Source organism: Armigeres subalbatus, chromosome 1 (genome assembly GCF_024139115.2).
Source record: "Armigeres subalbatus isolate Guangzhou_Male chromosome 1, GZ_Asu_2, whole genome shotgun sequence".
Lineage (NCBI taxonomy): Eukaryota > Metazoa > Arthropoda > Insecta > Diptera > Culicidae > Armigeres > Armigeres subalbatus.
The window spans coordinates 107,519,447-107,541,065 of NC_085139.1; the positions used below are offsets into that span (position 1 = coordinate 107,519,447).

General features: G+C 41.3%; 1 protein-coding gene across 1 annotated transcript; it reads right to left on the bottom strand.

The window, feature by feature from the left end:
• Positions 1–6,336: 6,336 nt before the first annotated feature.
• Positions 6,337–18,352, bottom strand: LOC134205087 (uncharacterized). The gene is made up of 3 exons (XM_062680000.1): positions 18,059–18,352; positions 7,277–7,813; positions 6,337–7,210 (listed from the first exon to the last, which is right to left on the bottom strand). The coding sequence occupies exons 1-3, from the start codon at positions 18,087–18,089 to the stop codon at positions 6,669–6,671; spliced, it is 1,110 nt and encodes a 369-aa protein (XP_062535984.1). The 5' UTR covers positions 18,090–18,352; the 3' UTR covers positions 6,337–6,668.
• Positions 18,353–21,619: the final 3,267 nt, after the last annotated feature.

The following is a 21,619-nucleotide window of genomic DNA, read 5'->3' on the forward strand; positions in this document are numbered from 1 at the left end:
AGTCAAACGCTGCTGGCTGCAGACGGGAAACAACCGGCGATAATAACGATAATCCTCTACGATATTTCACGACGCATGATTGGAACAAGGACAAATCTGTGGTTGCCAGAGAAAGACACGACATGTCAGTCACTCACCGATCCAACTGATCAGCTGAAACGTTGGCTCGACCACTTAGAACAACTTCTTCAAGTTTTGACGACTTCGGATATAGGGAAAGGTAGACAGTTCTCCGATGGCAGTAGGCAGGATTCCACCGCGCACGATCAAGTCAAAACCATTCTGTCGCGCTTTGCTTATCCTTGAGCAGGTCAATGAATTTCAAGAGTCTTTCTATTTGGTAGTGATTGACCACAGAGTCCTGCACAATGGAATCTCTAGAGTGAGGCAAGGATGGATGTATTATATCTCTGTTACTATGTGTTGTTACTGTTGCCCATCGTTATCGACAAAATCATGAACTGCTCTGGCAGCCCACCACCATAGAGCAATCGAACGATTGGTAGGTGATAGATGATGATAATGCTTTATCAATGCAACAGCGCTCTACCATGTGGAGTAAACTGAATGGCCTGACCGTAGGCTGCCACTGATAAACGCTAACAAGACCAAATCGTTGGATGTGAAAAACTTCAACTGTGCGGTAGCCGGGTGAACAGTGAAGAAGGTCGAAAACCAAAACCAAAACCAGTCAACAACGGGCGGTGGACCAAGATCAACATCGAACATGGAGATTCAATCGGTTCAGGCAATGCACCAAACCTCGAATACTCAACTCTGACATGAAATCTGTGATGTTATACCTATACCCCAGTGAGACTTGGTGCGTATTAACAGAGATCTCATAGGTTTGTGAGTATTCATCAACCGATGTCGACATCCATCGAAATCCGATATCAACAGCATCTCCACAGTGTGAATGGACGTAGGCCGGTCACACACCACGAAAATGTGGAGAAGAAATATGCAACCAAGCGCTGGACTGGAATCTGGCAGGACATCGTAGCAGAGGCAAACCTAGGATCTCCTGGTGACAAAACCTTAACAGAGAAATAAACGAAGTCGATATGAATCAGACTTCGGCCGAAATCAAGGGAAGGGATCTTTTACTTTGGCCCTATGTAATGTACCTCTAATGGAACGTACACACCAGTCAAGCAGTTCGACGAACATTGACTCCGCCCCCAAGAAAACGCTTCGGTTGATGCTTTGATTGAACGTGTGTGAAGTTGTTCGAAGAATCATTTGACAGTTGGCAGCTCGGTTGAAAAAAAAAATAAAACGGTTTGATTTTGGGTTGAGTTGTCGGAGGTGAAGTCAAGGTTCGCCGAACATATTTGAGCATTTGTAGTGAAGTTGCACAAACCCCCATATATGTTTTGATGGTTGGTGCTCAAGTTGGCGCTTCGGTCGTTCGTGTGTGATATTGTTGGTCGAATAAATTGATTGTTCGTGCCGCTGTTGGTAAAACTTGATGGACGTTGGAATAAACGAGAGGTGGAGTCAATGTTGGTCAAACTGCTTGACCGTGTGTACGTTCCAAAATGCTCAAACATGTTCTGCGAACCTTGACTCCGCCCCCAACAACTCAAACCAAAATCAAACCGTTTTAATTTTTTCCAACCGTGCCACCAACTGTCAAATGGTTGTTCGAACAACTTCACACACGTTCAAACAAAGCAGCAATAACCGAAGCGTTTTCTTGGGGGCGGAGTCAATGTTCGTCAAACTGCTTGACTGGTATGGTGTGTACGTTGCATAAAGGTGTTCAGAACACAAGAGTGAGTGTGTGAGAATTGGATCCCACTTAATGAATGCCACACGTACATGGGTGCTGAGAAGGAAACAACCCCAGTGTCGTAAAGCCAATGTATTGTGTAATTTTGATTAGCTATTTTTATAAAGTAATAGAGATTTATTTAGATTATTTTAGAACTTGTTTGGAAGAATGTTTCATAAAACTGTAACTCTCAATAAGCATAATTGTTTTCAGTGTATCTTAACTTTGCTTGGAATAAGGTAAACGAAAATCTGCAACCAGACACCTGAGAAGACATCTCGGATCGTGTGAGGCGCCCAGACAGCAACCTCCGTACGACTATACAGAAATCCCCGCAGTTCATCCGCACATGTTTCTTGCATGGGTGAGTTTATCGTCCGTTTCATCCTCTCTACGGGTTTGTCCGAGGTCGTATATATGCCGCCAACAAGTAGCATGGCATTCCAATAATTTTAGGAACGTGGGCATGCTGATATGACGTGCTCCACTAATTCTACTTCAGACTTCACATGAATTCCGTATAGTCCAGGAAGTCTGCAATTCCGACCCTATGCAAGAACTTCACAAAACAGTAAAGTTCAGACACGTCTGTAATTTAAAAAGTGCATCTGACCATTGCCTCTATTTATTTTATACTTAACTTTAAGAAAAGCTTCTAATTCTGGCAGTACTTTAAACATTTTGTTCTTATTTAATTCAACAGTTTAGAGTCCATCAGCTATAACAGCACTTTCCAAAAAGAAAAAAAACAAAAAAATCTACAGAAATAAGTTCTACTATTTTTTTAAATTATACGTTTAGGCTACTTACTTACGTTTACTTACGGACCAATGTATGTATTGTTGTTGCCGTTGTAGTAGCTCAACGACAAAGAGGGACGCTGCTGTTGTTTGCTTGCAGGACGATGCTGTTGGTCGGTCGACGAACGGTGTCACGAGCAGCTGATGAGCGGACGACGTCTACGCACGTACTCTACCAATGGAGATGGCGACGCTTCCCATGTGCTTACGGGATGGAGAGGGTGATGTCTACCAAGATTTTTTTATGTACAGGTTATCCCAAGATGAATACACCTCTAGGTGTTCCAATGTGCGAAATTCACGATTCAGCCATCTTGGATTTTAGTATGGGAGAGCCAGCCGGTTTGTTTTCGTTTTGCACTGAAAATGAATTTTTCTCCCCCGCCTTCTTCTCTTCCACAAACTAAGCAGATTGGAGCACCTAGTACGGATAACCTGTACATAAAAAAATCTTGATGTCTACCTCATCTGAACAATGCCGGTCTCTTAGTGCGCAGACGGTGCGCGTCCAATTGCTTCTTCCTCCTTCTTCTACGCCACGAAAGTCTTCATGCGCCGACGGCGCCTCGCCAACGATATGTGGGCTTTGTTTTGCTACTGCTGCGCTCTCGGTCGTCACCGAAAGCTTTGCGTTGGGAAAACGTTGCTGCTGACTGCTGTACGGTTACTTTATCTTCGCCCTGCCTCTGAGCGCGAAATTGACGGTCGCAACCCCTTCCGACAAACTGGACCGCCGGGAAACTTTGACGCTGCAGAGTGTTCACTGGCTGAACTGGTGAAATGACGGGCTTTCGGCGCACTTACCACAAATCTATTCACGTGTTCAGAGCCAGATTGGCGTTAGTCAGGGAGTTCATCTGAGCCTACTTCTGTCTGGTCACCAACCAGACAGCAGAATTGGACAGCGTGTCACAAGGCCCGCCACGGTTTTATGGGACGGAAGGCAGCCTTGCCATTAGCCCACCCGCCGTTTCGAGTCGGTTTCACCCGGCTCTACTAAGGGAGTAGAATGACTCGGCTGTCAGCCCTCGCAATACACAATATAACAATATACCAAAACACACAACCTTTAACGCGCCTGCCAGAACCGTAATTGAGACTTAACTGGCAGTCTAAGTCTCAATGCGCTAACCAGCGCTCCCTTCGTTGTAGTCCATTTAGCCGTCTAGCCCTTCAACTGCCGTTGATACGCTATCGTTTCCAGCGAGCACCGCGCGGAGGCGAACTACGCTGCCCGCCCGCCCGGGTCTGGTGGCCTCACAACTGGATCTCAAACAACGAGCTCCATCGTCGTTGTCACCAGAGGCCTATAGGAACAGAAATTCGGGATAGAATGTGGGGCTGGGTCGGCCACACTCTACGTAGGGGCGGAAACGAAATCTGTAAACAAGCATTAGACTGGAACCTAGCGGGACATCGCAGTTGAGGCAGATTCAGAGGCTCATGGCGGCGAAGCTTCAATAAATAAACAAAAGAAGTTGACCGAAATCTAACCTGGCAACATGTTAAAGCGATACCTGGAGATCGCTCACGATGGAGATTTCTCAAGTCGGCCCTTTGCACCACCGGAGATGTACAGGACCCATAAGTAAGTAAGTAAGTACTAATTTGCTCTGACCCAATATCTTGATAATTCTAATAACTCAGCCGTCTTCCAACCGATTTAGGAGATTTTAATAGAAGATAAAAGACGCTAGATCATTGCAAAATCGAATGTTGCCACGCACTGTTTAAAATCGGTTTACCAACGAACCTCGTACGTGCATCGCTAGCACAGATATCAAAATCGTGCAACTTACGGGTTGGGCTCTAATCCTCAGTTCACAAGACTCGGAAAAAAAATATTTTGTTTATTCGTCAGTGTGTTGCTTATTTCACAATTCGGATAGAATTTAAATGCATTTCCATTTATTATATTATTCGAATTGTGTTTTACTACATCGGCACCAAACCGTGCACAGTCAAAGCGTTCTTCGTTGGCAGTGCACGGTTTGGTGCCGATGTAGTAAAGCACATCGGTTTGGTGCCTACCGCGTTGGTACCTACCTACGCTACTTCAAACAGCGCATGCGCGATTCGGTTAAGAGCGCATGATCGGAACAAAATAACACCGCCTTTCCGGTGATTAAATAAGTTTTCTGCTCTCCTCAAGCTTTTCATAGCGAAAGTCCGGTTTTGAATAAGCATATCGGAGCAAAAGCGTTTTTATATTTTAGGTAATATTACCTATTTATAAATACAAATTTTCTGAAGCTTTTTTCCGTGAAATCCAATATCCAAAATATTTAGGAGCTGTTCGTATACTATGTGGACAACTTAGGCGGTAGAGGGGTATGACGAATGTCCATGCTCACACAAATTTATGGCTGAAGAAGGGAAGTATATATTTAAAACTGATTATAGCCCTTTATCCGGAAGAAAATTATTTGTCAAAGAAATAATTAATACTTGAAAAACGTTTAGACTACATTTTATTGTTCAGACCCCATTTTGTGCTATGATATGCTAATTACAAACTTGTATTGATGACCGTTCCATTGAATAGATACATGAATGTCTTATCTATCATATTGAAAAGCATATCAATTTTCATAATGAAATTTATTATTTTACGCACTGTCACTTTTAAATTTAGTTTGAGATTAATTCGATAATTGAGACGCTGCTTAAAACCAGACAGACAAAACATAAAGAGCAAATATATGGGAAACACGTTCGAAGATGAATCGTTCATATTGGATGTGTCATTTCAGGTCCCTTTTATAAGCGGTTTTCTCAAAATATTTACTTTAATCAAACGGTGCAGAGGTTGAAGAATTGATCCCGCGACGCCTCTGCTACCTACTATGGCTTAGAACACGGATTATATAAACTGTCATAAGACGAGTTTAGCACAATTCCATTTAATTCCACCACCTCGTAATACTTTTACATATACGTATTTCGACCTCAACTGTAAGGTCGTCTTCAGTGTCTCGTACTTGACTCGACTTACGAGTCAAGGTGTAACGTTTTGTTGAAATTACAAGGCAACAACATCCGAGGTCAACCGTCTGGTCGGGATAAAAACTTTACCTGAAAGCTTTTGTGAGTGTAGAAAGAAGTTTGGGGTCCGTAAAGCAATTGCTTGGCTTCCGACCATCCACCTTTTACGCCGCCTACTATAAAGCAAACAGATCCCAATTTTTCAGATTCTCGAATAACATATCCAGCCCACATTAGTCTGCCGTGTTATAAAAGCTTAACAATATCCATACCTTAATAAACTTGGTATTATTTCAGTTTTATGTGTCGGTGCCAGATACCGTTATTTTGTATAACACCGCAGCATCTAACGTTAAATTCAACTTTGAAAGCCGTCCGATCAGCCATTTGGCGACCACGTTTCATGATCGTATACAGCAGCCGCAAACATCGTCTTCGTTCGCGGATTGCATGACGAAGCCCGAAATAAGCCCAACTAGTTTCGCTGCTATAATATGCCTGAAATGCGCTAAAGCCGCTTCCATGACGCGTCCATCAATTCCAATAATATTGATATCATCTGCAAGACTGCAAAGCCCTGTATGAGATCGTGTGAGAGTGCTATCGCTCTTTCATTTATCTAAAGTTACGAATTACTATATTGAAATTTCCTTACACTTGATTTCGATCCGAAGGAATCGTACAAGAAAATAATATTTCTACCTGTAAATTCTATTTATGTTTCTGATGATTGTTTTTCGTACATGATTTGTTATATTAGAAACAACAGTATGAACTAGAGAACGATTTATTATTCTTATAGTTTGATCTACATCTATTATAACATCTCTTTGAATGATAATGTAATATTTTAGGCACATGTTGTACACTTTTAAAGTACGTTTCAAAAATATCATTTCATAAGGAATACAATTTATCACTGATAGTTTCGTTTCATTTTCGTTTATCTCAGGCATTTTCATATCTTATTAGATTAGGCTTCAAGTTCTATACATTGAATTCCGAATTGCAAAACCGAGATCACATATCAATTACATCTTTATATGTAAGGTTAACGTATTGAGCAATCATGTTCTATAAGATTTTTCCTTTCCAATGTACAGTTAGGCGTCCAGAAGTGTTCTTGGAAAATGATTCATCGTTATGAAATCCTTAGCGATTTCCTCAAGGCTTTCGCGTGTTATTCTGGGACGCCTTAGCTGATATCCGTAGCTTTTGAGTTTACTATTGTCAAGATTCAAATGTTTATGGAGTAAAAGCTCCTGGTCCATATACGGCGTGAGCGGAGTATTAAGTACACCATCCTTCTGGCACACCTCAGCCCATGGGCCGAGATGTTTGTCGTTGATTTCCTCGATCGCTCCAGCCATGTCCACCTTGGTCATACTGGACATGACCACTCCCCAATAGTCAGTCTTGATACTAAATATGTCTGTCAGTATATCACTAATAGTTTCCTGGGTAGCTTCACTATCGTCACAAACGTTCACCGTTTCGCCTACGGTTCGTTCATTTTGCATAAGTTCCCATATAGCACAGCATACGTCCTCCACATGGACTACATTCATTTTCATCGATCCCGTCCAAAGCAGTTTCATCGTTTCGCCGAGATATTTGTATATTCCGGCTATAATCAGTCTCGGCGCTGAAACAATAAAACGGATATTATGTATAATTAATTTTCATTAAAATCTAAGACGAGCTAACTTACTCAACCCTTTTCTATCTCCAACACCGTAGCATATGGGCAATCGTAAAATCGTATACTTCAGCCCTTCAACTTTTGCTAGTTCCTGCTCGGTTTGAGATTTATACTTGCCAACCATTGTCCATGGTTCTATTGGACAGTCTTCCGTTTGCGGAACCTTTTCACTGGAGTACATGCTTCCCGTGCTGAGTTCGACAAATCGCCGCACACGACATTTCGCAGCCTCGTTGGCACAATTGAGTGTAAGCTTTACGATTCCCTCCTGGTAAACCGGATCCGTTTGGCCAGGTTTCGTTTCGGCGGCACAGTTTATCACGTAATCCCACCCGGATCCATCGTCCGTTTTGAACGCATTTTGGCAGGAAGCGGGATTGATCAGATTGGCGCTGCAGAACTCTACGCTTGGGCTGGCGAAAGCTGTGGTATGCCGTTCGTTTAGCCACGCCATTTGGGGAGGTGTTTTATCCACTACCTTTACGGTTTGAGCAAGCTCGTTCGATACCAGATAGTCGACGAAATGACGTCCGATGAAACCGCATCCTATAGAAGTTTAAAAAAATATATAAGTATATGAACATCGATCAATTACAGACCTCTATGTATTAGGAAAGCCAAATGAAACATGGCTATGTGAAAAGGGGGGTCCCGTAGCGTAGTTGGCTACACGTTCGCCTTTCAAGCGAAAGGTCATGGGTTCGATTCCCAGCCCCTCCACCAAAACCCTCGTCAGTCGCCGGATGCGTAGCCTATGCGGTGGCGTATTGGGGTGCACGCCTCACCGTCACCGCTGCCTGATGACGACTGACAACTTGTTCTTATCGGAGGCATATTACACGCGAATTTCCCGACACAGTAGAACTATAATTGATCATGTTTATTCTAATGTTGACTCTGTAAACTCAGTTACAGATACTTGTTTGAAAGTAACCGATCATGAAACTTTAGTGATAAATGTAGAAACTATTAATAGACTTGATGATTTTGTTAAATTAAAGTGTTGGAGGAAATATTCGAAACAAGCTGTTTCGAATCTTGTTGCGAGAAACGAGGATTTTCAAGTTATTTCCGGGAACTTAGATCAGAAAGCAGCTGTTCTAACGAACGTTCTGAAATCGAGTACCAATAAGTTAATTGAAGAAAAATTTGTATCTTTGAATAACTCGAACAGCTGGTACAATTTAGACCTGTTGCGTCTCAAACGCAAAAGAGATAAATTGTACAAGAGATTTTGCGAAGACGTAGTCATAATAATTGGAATAGGTACAAGATCGCGCGGAACACATATTCACAATCGTTGAAAACAACGCGTTGTGAATATATTCAGAGGAAAATTGATCAGCATCAGAATAACAGCAGGGAGTTATGGAAAATTTTAAAATCTTTGTTAAAACCCAATTGTTCCAAGCCGCGGTCCATAGCTTTCAATGGCACAATAGAACAGTCGGAACAAACAATTGCTTGTAATTTCAATAGATATTTCATCGATAGTGTTTTATCAATCAATCAATCTATTGATTTGGTTGATGAACCCGATGAAATTAAACAGCCAGTTAATAGTAGATGTAGGTTCGAGTGTTTTCGCCCAATTACAATTGATGAACTTAAAACATATGCTTTTCATTAGGTAAAACGGCTGGAGTTGATAACGTTAACGCTAGAGTTATACAAGATTGTTTTCATGTCATTGGACACAAACTGCTGGACCTCATAAATGAATCACTGAGAACCGGGCACGTGCCGCAGGTATGGAAGGAATCTCTTGTGATTCCTATTCAAAAAGTTGCTGGAACGATTAAAGCCGAAGAGTTTCGTCCCATCAACATGTTGCAATATTAGAACTTGTTGTCAAAGGCCAGTTAGTTACATATTTGAATAGTAATAACTTGCTAATACAAGAACAATCGGGATATCGAGAAGGACATTCTTGTGAAACCGCATTGAACTTGGTGTTAGCCAAATGGAAAGAGAACATGGAGCGTAAAGATACTATCATTGCTGTATTTTGGATCTTAAACGCGCATTTGAGACAATTTCTAGGCCCTTATTGTTGGAAAAAATAAAGCGCTTTGGAATTTCGGGTTCTGCATATGAATGGTTTAGAAGCTATTTGTCTGACAGAACTCAAAAGACTGCTTTTAATGATTGTGTTTCAAATCCTATGGAAAATAATCTTGGTGTTCCACAAGGAAGTGTATTAGGGCCCGTTTTATTTATTATGTATATTAATGACATGGGACGGGTTTTACGATTTTGTAATATAAATCTATTCGCGGATGACACCGTATTATTCATTGCAGCTAGAACTATCGAAGATGCAGTTTCACGCTTGAATACAGATTTGCGTTCTTTAAATAGTTGGTTGAAGTACAAACAGTTGAGATTGAATGTAAGTAAAACTAAATACATGATAATTTCGCGAAATCGAGTCATTGGTAATGTTTCCGTTCAAATTGATGATGAAACACTTGATCGCGTTCGGGAAATTAAATATCTTGGCGTGATTATTGATGATAAATTGAAATTTGATTCTCATATCAACAATGTCATCAAGAAAATAGCCAAGAAGTATGGAATTTTATGTCGATTAAAAACGAATTAACTGTTGCGAGTAAAATACAGTTGTACAAGTCAATCATCTCTCCTCACTTGGACTTTTGTGCTTCCATTTTATTTCTAGCTAATGAAACACAAATATCGAGGTTACAGCGTTTGCAGAATAAAGTAATGCGTTTGATTTTAAGATGCAATAGATTCACTTCCTCCTCCTTTTTGTTGGACGCTTTACAATGGTTATCAGTGAAGCAGAGAATTGTTTATTTGACTATGGTGTTCATTTTTAAAATAATAAATAGATTGCTGCCACGATATTTGTGTAATCGAATTGAAAGAGGAAGTGACATTCATGGATATAATACTAGAAACGCGGAAGAAATAAGAACACCTTATTTTTTGCATGGTGCTTCACAAAATTCATTGTTTTATAAAGGAATAAATGTTTTCAATTCGATGCCTGCACACATCAAGCGAGCAAGTACACTATCACAGTTCAAGAGACTTTGCATTTCACACGTGAAAGCTGTTTTTAAACAGCTATTTATTTAAGTTTTATTATTGACTAATTGTGTATCTTGACGAAGTTTGTGATAACGGATATTTTTGTTTGGACGAATGTAAATGATTTGTTATTTCATTAGGGCGCTTATAGACTATATTGTTCGCCTCGATGATGATGGTGGTATTTTATTTGTTGATGTGTTTTAACTTTTTATTCTTTATGTGTAGTCTACGAAAGTTTGAGAATCGCGCGCGTAATACAGGTATAAATGACTTTTGTATTTATCACTACAATTTGAAATATTTGAAACTGTTTGAAAGATACTACAGAAAAGTAGGGAGCTCTCAGATAGAACGCGATTTTCTCGAAACTTTTGGTATCTACGGAGAGGTAACACAAGTTTTGAATGTTGTCGAGCTTTGTACAGTAAATTGATTGGTACTAGCGAGAATGGTTTGAGTACGCGCTTCCTGACGAAACTTTTGGCATCATGCGAGAGGTATCACAAGTTTTGTATTTGTATCGGACTCGCTGTATCACTGATGATGCTTGCGAACATCTGCAGTAGAACTCAACGGTTCTTTTTACTTATTTATATTTTTGCTGGAAAGCGATGATAATTTGTATTGTTGTTTATATCTGTGAAAATAATCGGATCGTTTATTGTTTTGCAAAATCTGATTAAATTGATCACAATTAAATATCTTAAAGATAAATCGTCTAGCTCAAACCTTTGTAGGGGTATGTGGCGGGACCATCATCATCATCATCATCATCATTCCCCCAACGTCACCTGGATAAATGGCAACCGGACAATGCAACGATCATTGGATACAAGACATGGACAAAACGAACACAATTAGGTTCTGCAGCATGACGTCACGAATGAATTTGGTCCTCGTCGAATGAACTTTTTTGACAGTTCAGTAGTACTTTCCACTGACTCCGACAAAGATCGAGTTCGTCTCGGCTGCCCCCGAGTCCAACCCGCAGTACTACTAATCAGTCATCAGTTTGAGGTTAGATACAGACGCTGCAGAACCTAATGGAACTCACGACGAGATGGACCAGCAACGACAATAACAATGAATAAGGGAAGATCCATAAAGTACGTCACGCAAAAATTGGCGATTTTCGACCCACCCTCCCCCCTTTGTCACACTTTTCGTATTAAACCTCTAAAATTTTTGTATGAATCGTCACGTTGGTCAGAACCCCCCCCCCCGAGCGGCGTGACGTACTTTGTGGACGGCCCCTAATGGAAAAATCGAAAAACATATTCTGTGTGGATTCTGGCTGCACAGTAGATCTCGGCACAGTAGCGGTTAAGTAAGACAGAGTGCCTGCCAAATAAATAAAGAAATAAAAAAAAATGGCTATGTGGAGTGTAGGTTCGATTCCTGTCCCCGGTATGGAGTAAACTTTTTGTAATCGAAAAATTCTCCACTGACCCACAGGGTGTTATGTGTCATGTTCGTTGTCTCTCATGCTAGGTGTTAAGTGTTCAGTCTGTACAACCTCTGGTCGAAAACGGTGTTTAATCTGTGAAGTCTAACTATAAGAAAAAATCGGTTAATCCTCTCCGGATGTGCAAATCTTACTGAGCGTCTGTTCTCCATGTTAAGAGCGGCTCAAAACAACATCTGTTCTGCATGTTAGGGGCGGCTGATCATCGTCCGAGTGCCAGTGAGGGACTCTAAATGAAACTGGGCACCATGCTAGATCGACATTTGAAAAGGCCGGAACAGCCAAAATTTATTCCTTCTGATTCTTTGTCTACATATATAGCTATATATGTAGACGAGGAATCAGAAGGAATAAATTTTGGCTGTTACGCCCTTTTCAAATGTTGGTCTAGCATGGTCCACTGGAAATAAGGAGGAATGGTCCTCCGAAAGTTTAGGGGGTTTGGTGGCAGACCCTGCAAGCCAGCCTTTAAAAACAATCACTCAACGAATAATGAACAAGAGAGTACTAACCGGAATAATCGGCGAAGACCACTGCGACGAAAAGGGACTAGCCATTGGAAACTCGGTTCGTGCAACTGCAAATCTTTCAACTTCATCGGGAGCACACGCATACTCGCCGATGTGTTCAAGAACCGTAGATTCGGCATCGAAGCGCTGCAGGACGTTTGTTGGAAGGGATCAATGATGCGAACGTTTAGAGGTAATCATACCATCTACCAGAGCTGCGGCAACACAAACGAGCTGGGAACAGTTTTCATAGTCATGGGCGATATGCAGAGGCGCGTGATCGGGTGGTCGCCGATCAATGAGAGAATGTGCAGATTGAGGATCAAATCCCGATTCTCCACTTCAGCATAATCAACGTCCATAGCCCACACTCCGGAAGCACTGGTGACGCGCAGCTGGAACGTGAGTACGACAGCTGCCCAAGCCACGATGTCAAGATTATCATAGGAGATTTGAACGCTCAGGTTTGCCAAGAGGAGGAGTTTAGATCGACTATTGGAAAGTTCAGCGCTCACCGGCTGACGAACGAAAACGGCCTACGACTGATTGACCTCACCGCCTACAATAATATGACCATTCGCAGCACCTGCTTCCAATACAGCCTTCCATATCGGTACACCTGGACTGCCGTAATCTGAAAAAGTGATGTATGCGCCATTTAACTACATACATGTTTTCCATTTTTCTGTTAAAGAGTACGATGAGTACTACACGTTAACACCAATTTTTGAAAAATGGCGGAAACTGCAGACAGAATCACAAATCGACCACGTTCTGATTGATGGACGGCACTTCTCCGACATTATCTGGTGATGGTTAAACTGCGCCCAAAACTATCCGCCATCAGCAATGTTCGGTACCTGCAACCTGATGTCGCCACTACATACGCGCAGCATCTAGAGGCAGCATTGCCGGAAGAGGGTGAGCTAGATGCGGCCCCACTTGAGGACTACTGGAATACAGTTAAAGCAGCCATTAATGACGCAGCGAAGAACAACGTCGGGTATGTGGAATGAAGTCGACGGAACGATTGGTTCGACGAAGAGTGCAGACAGATTCTGGAGGAGAAGAACGCAACGCGGGCGAGCTCATCAAGATGGCTTTGAAAAGCTGGCCACTTGCCTGCACAAACTGATTGTCAGAATCTGGGAAACTGAACAGCTACCTTTTTAGGGATTTCGACTGGATTAGTTGCCAATAATTAGGATTTTCGGCTTTCAGTCACATGAAAATGTTGATAATTCCAAATCATTGCCAACGTTTCGATCCGGGGGTTTCCTGCGGAAGTTCCTCCGGAAGTGATTAAGATCCAAACCCCCATATCGAAACGTGGGCAAAAAAATGAAATTATCAACAATATCATGTGACTGAAAGCCGAAAATCCTAAAAATGAACAGCTACCGAAGGATTGGAAGGAAGGGCCCCATCTACAAGAAAGGCGACAAGCTGGAGTGTGAGAACTTTCGTGCGATCACCATCTTTCAGGTTTGAGGGAAGGGTTTTCCGTTAAAAAAGCACGTGATAGCACTCTCTGAGAGAGAAAATTGCTCAATTCAGCCCGCCAGAATGACGCTGTCAGTGTCGCCAAAATAATTTCATCATTATGCAGTTTAAAATTGCTTTAGAATTTGCCGTAAACGAAGAACAAAAGGAATTGGCAACAAAGGGGAAGAAATTTATCACTCATGCAGTGGTTCGGCGAGAGAACAGCAGCAGCACTGACCAATCACGCAATGCGCAATGAGGAGATCAAAATAAACAAACTCCAGCTGGTTTTGGAAAATGAAAATATGAGCCGTTTCTAGAACAACATTAGAAAATATTGTGAGTGGATTTCTGTACAAGGTTTCCAGACAAGCTTTGAAAAGGATTTGGGTAACAACAGTGGTGCTGGTGTAAATGAGACAAATAAGACAAATAAGATAAATAAGACACATAAGACATATAAGACAATGAGACAAATAAGACAAATAAGATAGAAAAGACAAAGAAGACAAATAAAGTAAGTTCATCCAGGAATGCCTGCGGAAGTTCCTCCAGGTATTCCTCCGGAAGTTTCTCCAGGAGTTTCTTCGGAAGTTCCTCCAGGAATCCCTTCGGAAGTTCCTCCGGGAATATCTCCGGAAGTTCCTCCGGGAATTCCTCCGGAAAATTCTCCGGGAATTCCTCCGGAAGTTCCTTCGGGAATTCCTCCGGAAGTTGCTTCGGGAATTCCTCCGTAAGTTGCTTTGGGAATTTCTCCGGAAGTTGCTTCGGGAATTCCTCCGGGAATTACTCCGGAAGTTCCTTCGGAAATTGCTCCGGAAGTTCCTCCGGGAATTCCTCCGGAAGTTCCTCCGGGAATTCCTCCGGAAGTTCCTCCGGGAATTCCTCCGGAAGTTCCTCCGGGAATTCCTCCGGAAGTTCCTCCGGAAATTCCTCCGGGAATTCCTCCGGAAGTTCCTCCGGGAATTCCTCCGGAAGTTCCTCCGGGAATTCCTCCGGAAGTTCCTCCGGGAATTCCTCCGGAAGTGTGCTTAGGACCATCTTTGGCGGTGTGCAAGAAGACGGCGTGTGGCGGCGAAGGATGAACCATGAGCTCGCCCAGCTCTACGGCCAGTATCCAGAAGGTAGCTAAAGCCGGATGGGTACGGTGGGCAGGGCATGTTGCAAGAATGCCAGAAAGCAACCCAGAAAAGATGATGTTCGCTTCCGATACGGCAGGTACAAGGCGGCGTGGAGCGCAGCGAGCAAGGTGGGCAGACCAGGTACGAATCGTGCATTGTGGCGTCAAATTTTTTATTCAGTGTTATACGTTTGTATAATAAACATACATTTGAGTTTAATACCATGTCTTATTGTTTAATTTTTGAAAAAAATGGCTGCATTCCTAAGTGGCCTGTAGTCACTTTAATTTTTGAACACAGACTCTTTTTAAAAAATAGAAAACAAATAAAGTGACTGAATCTCGAATAAAGTTTTTTTCTAGTTTTTTTTCGCATAGCTTCTGAAAGTTTGCGAAATGTGTTGAATTCCGTCGAAAATGTGATTTGCCGGTGTCCGAAGTTTGACGCTCCCCGATCCAGCTGAAGAATCTCGCTTTGGCTATCAGCCCTCGCCTGTTTCCTCAAAGACGGAGGGCTTCTTCTTCTTCTTATTGGCATTACAGCCCCATACTGGGACAGAGCCGCCTCGCAGCTTAGTGTTCATTACGCACTTCCACAGTTATTAACTGCGAAGTTTCTAAGCCAGGTTACCATTTTTGCATTCGTATATCATGAGGCTAGCACGATAACACTTTTATGCCCAGGGAAGTCGAGACAATTTCCAATCCGAAAATTGCCTAGACCGGCACCGGGAATCGAACCCAGCCACCTTCGGCATGGTCTTGCTTTGTAGCCTTGCGGTAAGACGCGGAGGGCCCTCGACGGAGGGCTATATCAGCCATCTTTCACCTCCCGGGTACTCTAACCCGTGTGTAAGTCCCACCCTCGGAAGCGAACGCGCTTCCCCTGGCATTTCCAAGGGTTTTAAGACCCACCCATCTCAGTGATAGAACCAAAATTAGCTACAGCTCTATGATTAGCTGAGGGGGGCTTCAACCTCCTTTAACTTGCTTTTCTCCTACTTCCACATTTACTTTCGCAATGGCAATTTCTAGATTGCTATTTTCCGAGAGACCTCTGATGGTGCAAGGGCCGTTTGGTCGAATACCTTTCGGCCGAATGCCATTTGGTTGAAACTTGTTTGGCCGAATATACCATTTGGCCGAACAGACCATTAGGCCGAAAGTCATTTGGCCGAAATGGTCATTTGGCCGAATAGGACATTTGGTCGAATAAAACATTTGGCTGAATAGGACATTTGACCGAGCCGGGCATATGGCCGAATAGGTCATTTGAAAAGTGAGAAATGAGGTGTGAAAAGTGAGTAGTGTGAAGTGAGAAATGGGACGTCTCATTACTCACTTCTCACAGTGAGAAGTGCGAAATGAGGAGTGAGAAGTGAGACGTCTCAAATAAGTAGATAGAAGTGAGACGTCTCACGTTTCACACCTCATTTCTCAATTTTCAAATGTCCATTTCACCCAAAGGTCCTATTCGGCCAAATATCCTACTTGTCTAAATATCCTTTTCGGCCAAATGTCCTATTCGGCCAAATGACCTATTCTGCCAAATGACTTATTCGGCAAATGAGCTATTCGGTCAAATATCCTACTTTTATTGTTTGTGCTAATCACCGCGAGTTTACTAATTAATTAATCCGCTAGATTGGCTTTTCTCGGTGATATTTAAACTTCACAGCATTATTTTTTCGTGACGCGTTTCGGCTTCAGCCATCAGCCTTCAGCCATCATCAGACATTTATTTAAACAATTAACAATTTTCATTAACATACATTTTTCAAACAAACTTACAACGTGCTGGATGTAACCTTTCACTTGGTCAGTCAAATTACATCAATCCGAATTTCACTCCCAAGTTTAGTCTTCCCGTCAATCAACACCCCATTTCGTTTAAAGCGACGTCGTTGTTGTGTCCTTCATTCATCATATGAACTGCTAAGCCAGATTTCGAATTCCTCTTTTAACACTCATTCTTACGTTCTGCAATCCGTACCTCTAGTATTCGTTTCGTTTGGCCGATGTGCCACAAGGTATAGAGTACACTACGTTTTTCTGTTTGCCTGGTGGTATTACATCCTACTTGTCTAAATATCCTTTTCGGCCAAATGACCTATTCGGCCAAATGTCCTATTCGACCAAATGACCTATTCGGCCGTTTGACCCGTTCGGCCAAATGTCTTTCGACCAGATGGGTTTCGGTCCAATGGTTTGTTCGGCCTAGTGGCATTCGGCCGGGTTCGGAATGGGTTTCGGCCAAACGACCCTTCCCTTTGCTGATGCCACTGCATAATATGCAATCGAACATTTTTTCCCGAAGCATTAAAAATGCTCTCTAACTTCAAGAAGCAATTTGCCCTAATGTCCACGTTGTAGCCCATATTAGGTATTTTTCACTCAAATCGGGGGTTAAGCGTGGGAACCCAAAAATCACGTTAATAAAAATTGGGTTTCGGATAGATGAGCACCCTGTCACACTTTATGCCGTGTCTTGTGTTTATTAGAACAGTTTTATCACCGATAAAGTTTTTTTTCGAATTTTGATGTGCTAGTTTTAATTTAATTTTAATCTGTTATCATATAGTTTAGACCTGAGGGTGGCTCCATTTCAAGCCCCCTCCTCTTCTCCCAGCGCCTTTATGGCTTTGGTTTCACTAGACAAGTGAAGAACTGATCCGTGTAAAAAATTCACAAAAATAAAGTTTTGAAAAATAGAGAAAAAAAACCTGAGTTCAACGATAAGATTCAAAACGTGTCAAGATCAGTACTATAGAGCAGATATCAAAAACAGCATTGCATCACACTCAAATCAGGAATGATTCTTCTCGAAGTAACAACGAAGAAATTCATGGATAACCTTCGACAGTATTTAGCCCGAAAGTTTATCATACTTGACTCGTGCAGCAGTGCACTGGCACACATCGTGTATTTACCAACTTCGCACGAACGTATCGGTGTTGGTGGTTTGCTGCTTGTTATTTTTTCTGCTCTCCCCGCTGGCAAATCCGAACATGCGCTACTTTCCTGCATTCCTTCAGGTGGACGACGGCGAAGCCCGTACCCAAAGGATATCTCCCATTAAATCAAATTATGCCAATTAAAGGGCTTCGACACGGTCCTACCGCCACATGACAGCCTTGAAAATCTCTTACCTCCTAGCACAAGCACCCGTGGTTTCGACATGATAACGACACTTTATCGGTGTGTGGTTTATTGAACCTTAAGTTCCGCGGACTGAGGAATTTAACAAATATTTGCGATACAAATTCGGTGCACCAATGTGCGATAACACTTAGACGATAAAACTATTCACAAAATAACAATTTAAAACTGATAGTGACGATGGCACACGGCAGAAGGCGAACGGGAATATCGGAATGAACCAAGCTCGAACTAAAACGTAGACACTCTCTCTAGTCGTGCGAAAAGTGTATGACTGATGCCTCAGTCTAGCCTCAAGTATCTGTAGGATTGCGAACCAATTTACGTCCAATTATGCGTGGTCCGTAAGTGATCGTCGCGTATCCCATTTAGTCCTTCACTTTGAAAAGTTTTTATTATCTGGATCGTTTTCTTTCTATGTTTGTGCAAACTTATCCAAATTAACCTATGTTAATGTGGCCTAAAACTATTTTTCGAATCAACGGGATCTATTGACAAAGTTCATCGAATAATTCCTGTCATTTCGTTTTCATTTCTTGCAATTATCATACTTCACAATCTTACATCCTAGGCTAGAAGTCCTAGGAGTCCTAGTACAAGGAGGTTGGTGATGACTTGAGCCGTAGATCGTTGGCTCAATCGCAGAACATAAAATTTAGTTAGCGCGCATCGGATCGTTTTATCGCTTAGCAGGCCCTGCTGGCCCAGGAACTGATAAAACTAAACTGTACTTCAATATCATATTTAGTGAGGACATAATATGATAATATCACAGACTGTCTGTGATAATATGGATGTCAATATTGAAAAATATTTGCAAAATTTTTATTCAATCTATAACAGATTTTTGATCAGGACATCAAAAATTGTCAAATGCACATGGTACAAATATCATTCATTCAACTTTATCCATTCGATTTGACGACAATCCGATCCAGACGAAAATTAGCGCTAAACCTTTCGCTTCCTTTGCTTTCGGTGATTCCTTCGTCGCTATATGCGTGAATGTAATGACTGTTGGTGGAGTGGATATCCACCACACAATCGAAGCCATTCACGTCAATTTGCCGGCTCGTTCCTGTTGTCAAATAGTCGCCGGCATATAAATGCAACCGCTTGAATACTAATTGTTAGAACGAGGTGCGGCGATATAGCTAAAAAAGTCACCACTGCCGATGAGCAGGCGCACAACGATAGACTATCAGAAATTAGTTGGCAATATTTGAATTAATTGATCCGAATTTCGTCATATTGGATACTAAATATATAGATGGCACTGGAAGGCTATGTCGGGATTTCTTTCAAATTTTAACACAGATATCAGCACTAGGGAATTGGATTGAAACATTCACTTCTATTGGTTTACTTTCTTTTTTTTCTTTTACATATCACACATCCATCCGCAACTACGTTCGTCACAAAACTGAATGCGTTACTTCCAAGTTCCAACGCTGAATGAAGAGCATCAGAGGATAATTTTCTCCACTCCCCTCTCAATTATCTTTTGCTCTCTCGACGGATTTTTACAACTCGTTTAGCTTTTTCCACTGACACCCTAATAATTTATTAAATATATTTGAAATGTGCAACCTTATAAAATGTTTTAATGTTATATTCTATTAGTGTCAGGAATGAATTTATCATTTTTTTTTCTATTCTATTTCCTACATCCTTCTTCTCCTCTACTCTTGACGTTTCAAAAAAAATCACATGGCAATAACAGTTTATTGGATACGAAGATAGATTTAATATATTCGCCATATTGAATTGGATATTTCTGAAAAGAGAAGAATCATTTGCATCATGTATAATAAAATTTATTTGAAACGAGACTTACCAATTACACCATACATGCATCAAGCTTCAAAGCATTTAAGACAATGCTAAATATACGAACAAACAAATCGCTGATTTTTTTAATGTACTAAAGGATACTAAATTTATATTACAAACCAGCATAAAAATATCAATATCAAAGTAAAAAGGTTGTGACACAGCAAGAGCTGACGATTGATGAGACACCCATTGAATGCTGATCTTGTATTATGCTGTCATTGGTAACATTTCACAGGATCAAGGGTATGAATCTTGTATCAAAACATGAAAAATTCCAACCATATTCTCATTTTATCTTAATTTACACATTCGAATTCTGCACACAATGTAACATTTGATCTTGCCATGTAATCACGGAGAGAACTTACAAATCGAAGAATAAATTTGCTTCCATAGAAATCACCCAGCGTACTAACCGAGGCTCTTGTTGAACGATTCAAATACAGCAGTTCTATTAAATCAGGAAAATGCCAATAATTTCCAAAGTTCGTCCCAGTTTACACTTTCTAACTCAACACAACTCAAAAGCTGATCTTGTTCATGCAGTCATGAGCAAAGCTTACCAGGCTCTAGGAAGTCAATCTTGCATCAAAACCAGAAAAAATCCTTCAATATTCTCAGTTCATCTCAGTTTACACTTTCTAACTAAACACAACTCAAAAGCTGATCTTGTTCATGCAGTCATGAGCAAAGCTTACCAGGCTTTAAAAAGTCAATCTTGCATCAAAACCAGAAAGAATCCTTCAATTTTCTCAGTTCATCTCAGTTTACACTTTCTAACTCTACACAACTCGACAGTTGATCTTATTCATGCAGTCATGCGCAAAGCTTACCAGGCTCTAAAAAGTCAATCTTGCATCAAAACCAGAAACAATCCATCAATACACTCTGTTCATAACTTATAAAGCGGAGATCAAATTTGCTTTTCTAGGATATACCCGGATCAAACGACCTCGCCGGATCGCACCAATCCACTCGGAGATTGTACTTTCTTACATGTGATCCACCCGGACCAAACGTCTTCTCAGCGACGCACCAATCCACTCAGAGATTGGACTTTTTTCCATGTGATCCACCCGGATCAAACGTCTTCTCAGCGACGCACCAACCCACTCGGAGATTGGATTTTTTCTTAATATCTACTCAAACGTTATAAATACAAGTGTTTCCAACCAGGAAAATATCAAAAATACTCAAAAGAACATCTCAATTTACACTTTCTGACTTTACTGAATTCTGTTCTTGTTCATGAAGTCATGAACAGTCTAACCATCTGGTTAGAATAAAAAGGTATTGATATAATAACAATTCCCTTGTATATTTTTGACAAAATGCTCTAGAATTCCAAACTTGATCAACAATTTCTATCTTTTTCATTAAACATCCCATTATCGAGTAAATAGATGACAACTCTATTTACTCTAGCGCCACCAAGTGGGGTAATTCTGAACCGAACTAATATTTAATATGACGTATTCGACTTTCCGAACAACTTTGCAACAGATGTCATAAAAATCTTACAAAATCTCATAAATTTTTAACCCAAATGTTGTACATTAAAATATCAACACGGTATTACCAAGAAGGAAATAACAACAACGGTCTCAAACAGCCCTTTGTTTTCACATTCAATAATATTCGTAACCAACCCTGTACCGCGCGTCTGCTTATACAACTTTCAACTCGCTGTTAGCCCAAAGCATAACAACATAACA

What these genes read in the sequence shown, in the direction of transcription:
- LOC134205087 (XM_062680000.1), bottom strand. Translation starts at nt 18,089, where the DNA reads ATGTCGAAACCACGGGTGCTTGTGCTAGGAG. An exon ending in ACGGGTGCTTGTGCTAGGAG is followed by an intron (nt 7,814 to 18,058) that starts GTAAGAGATTTT and finishes AAACTTCTATAG; the next exon opens with GATGCGGTTTCATCGGACGT. An exon ending in TGGAGATAGAAAAGGGTTGA is followed by an intron (nt 7,211 to 7,276) that starts GTAAGTTAGCTC and finishes TTATTGTTTCAG; the next exon opens with CGCCGAGACTGATTATAGCC.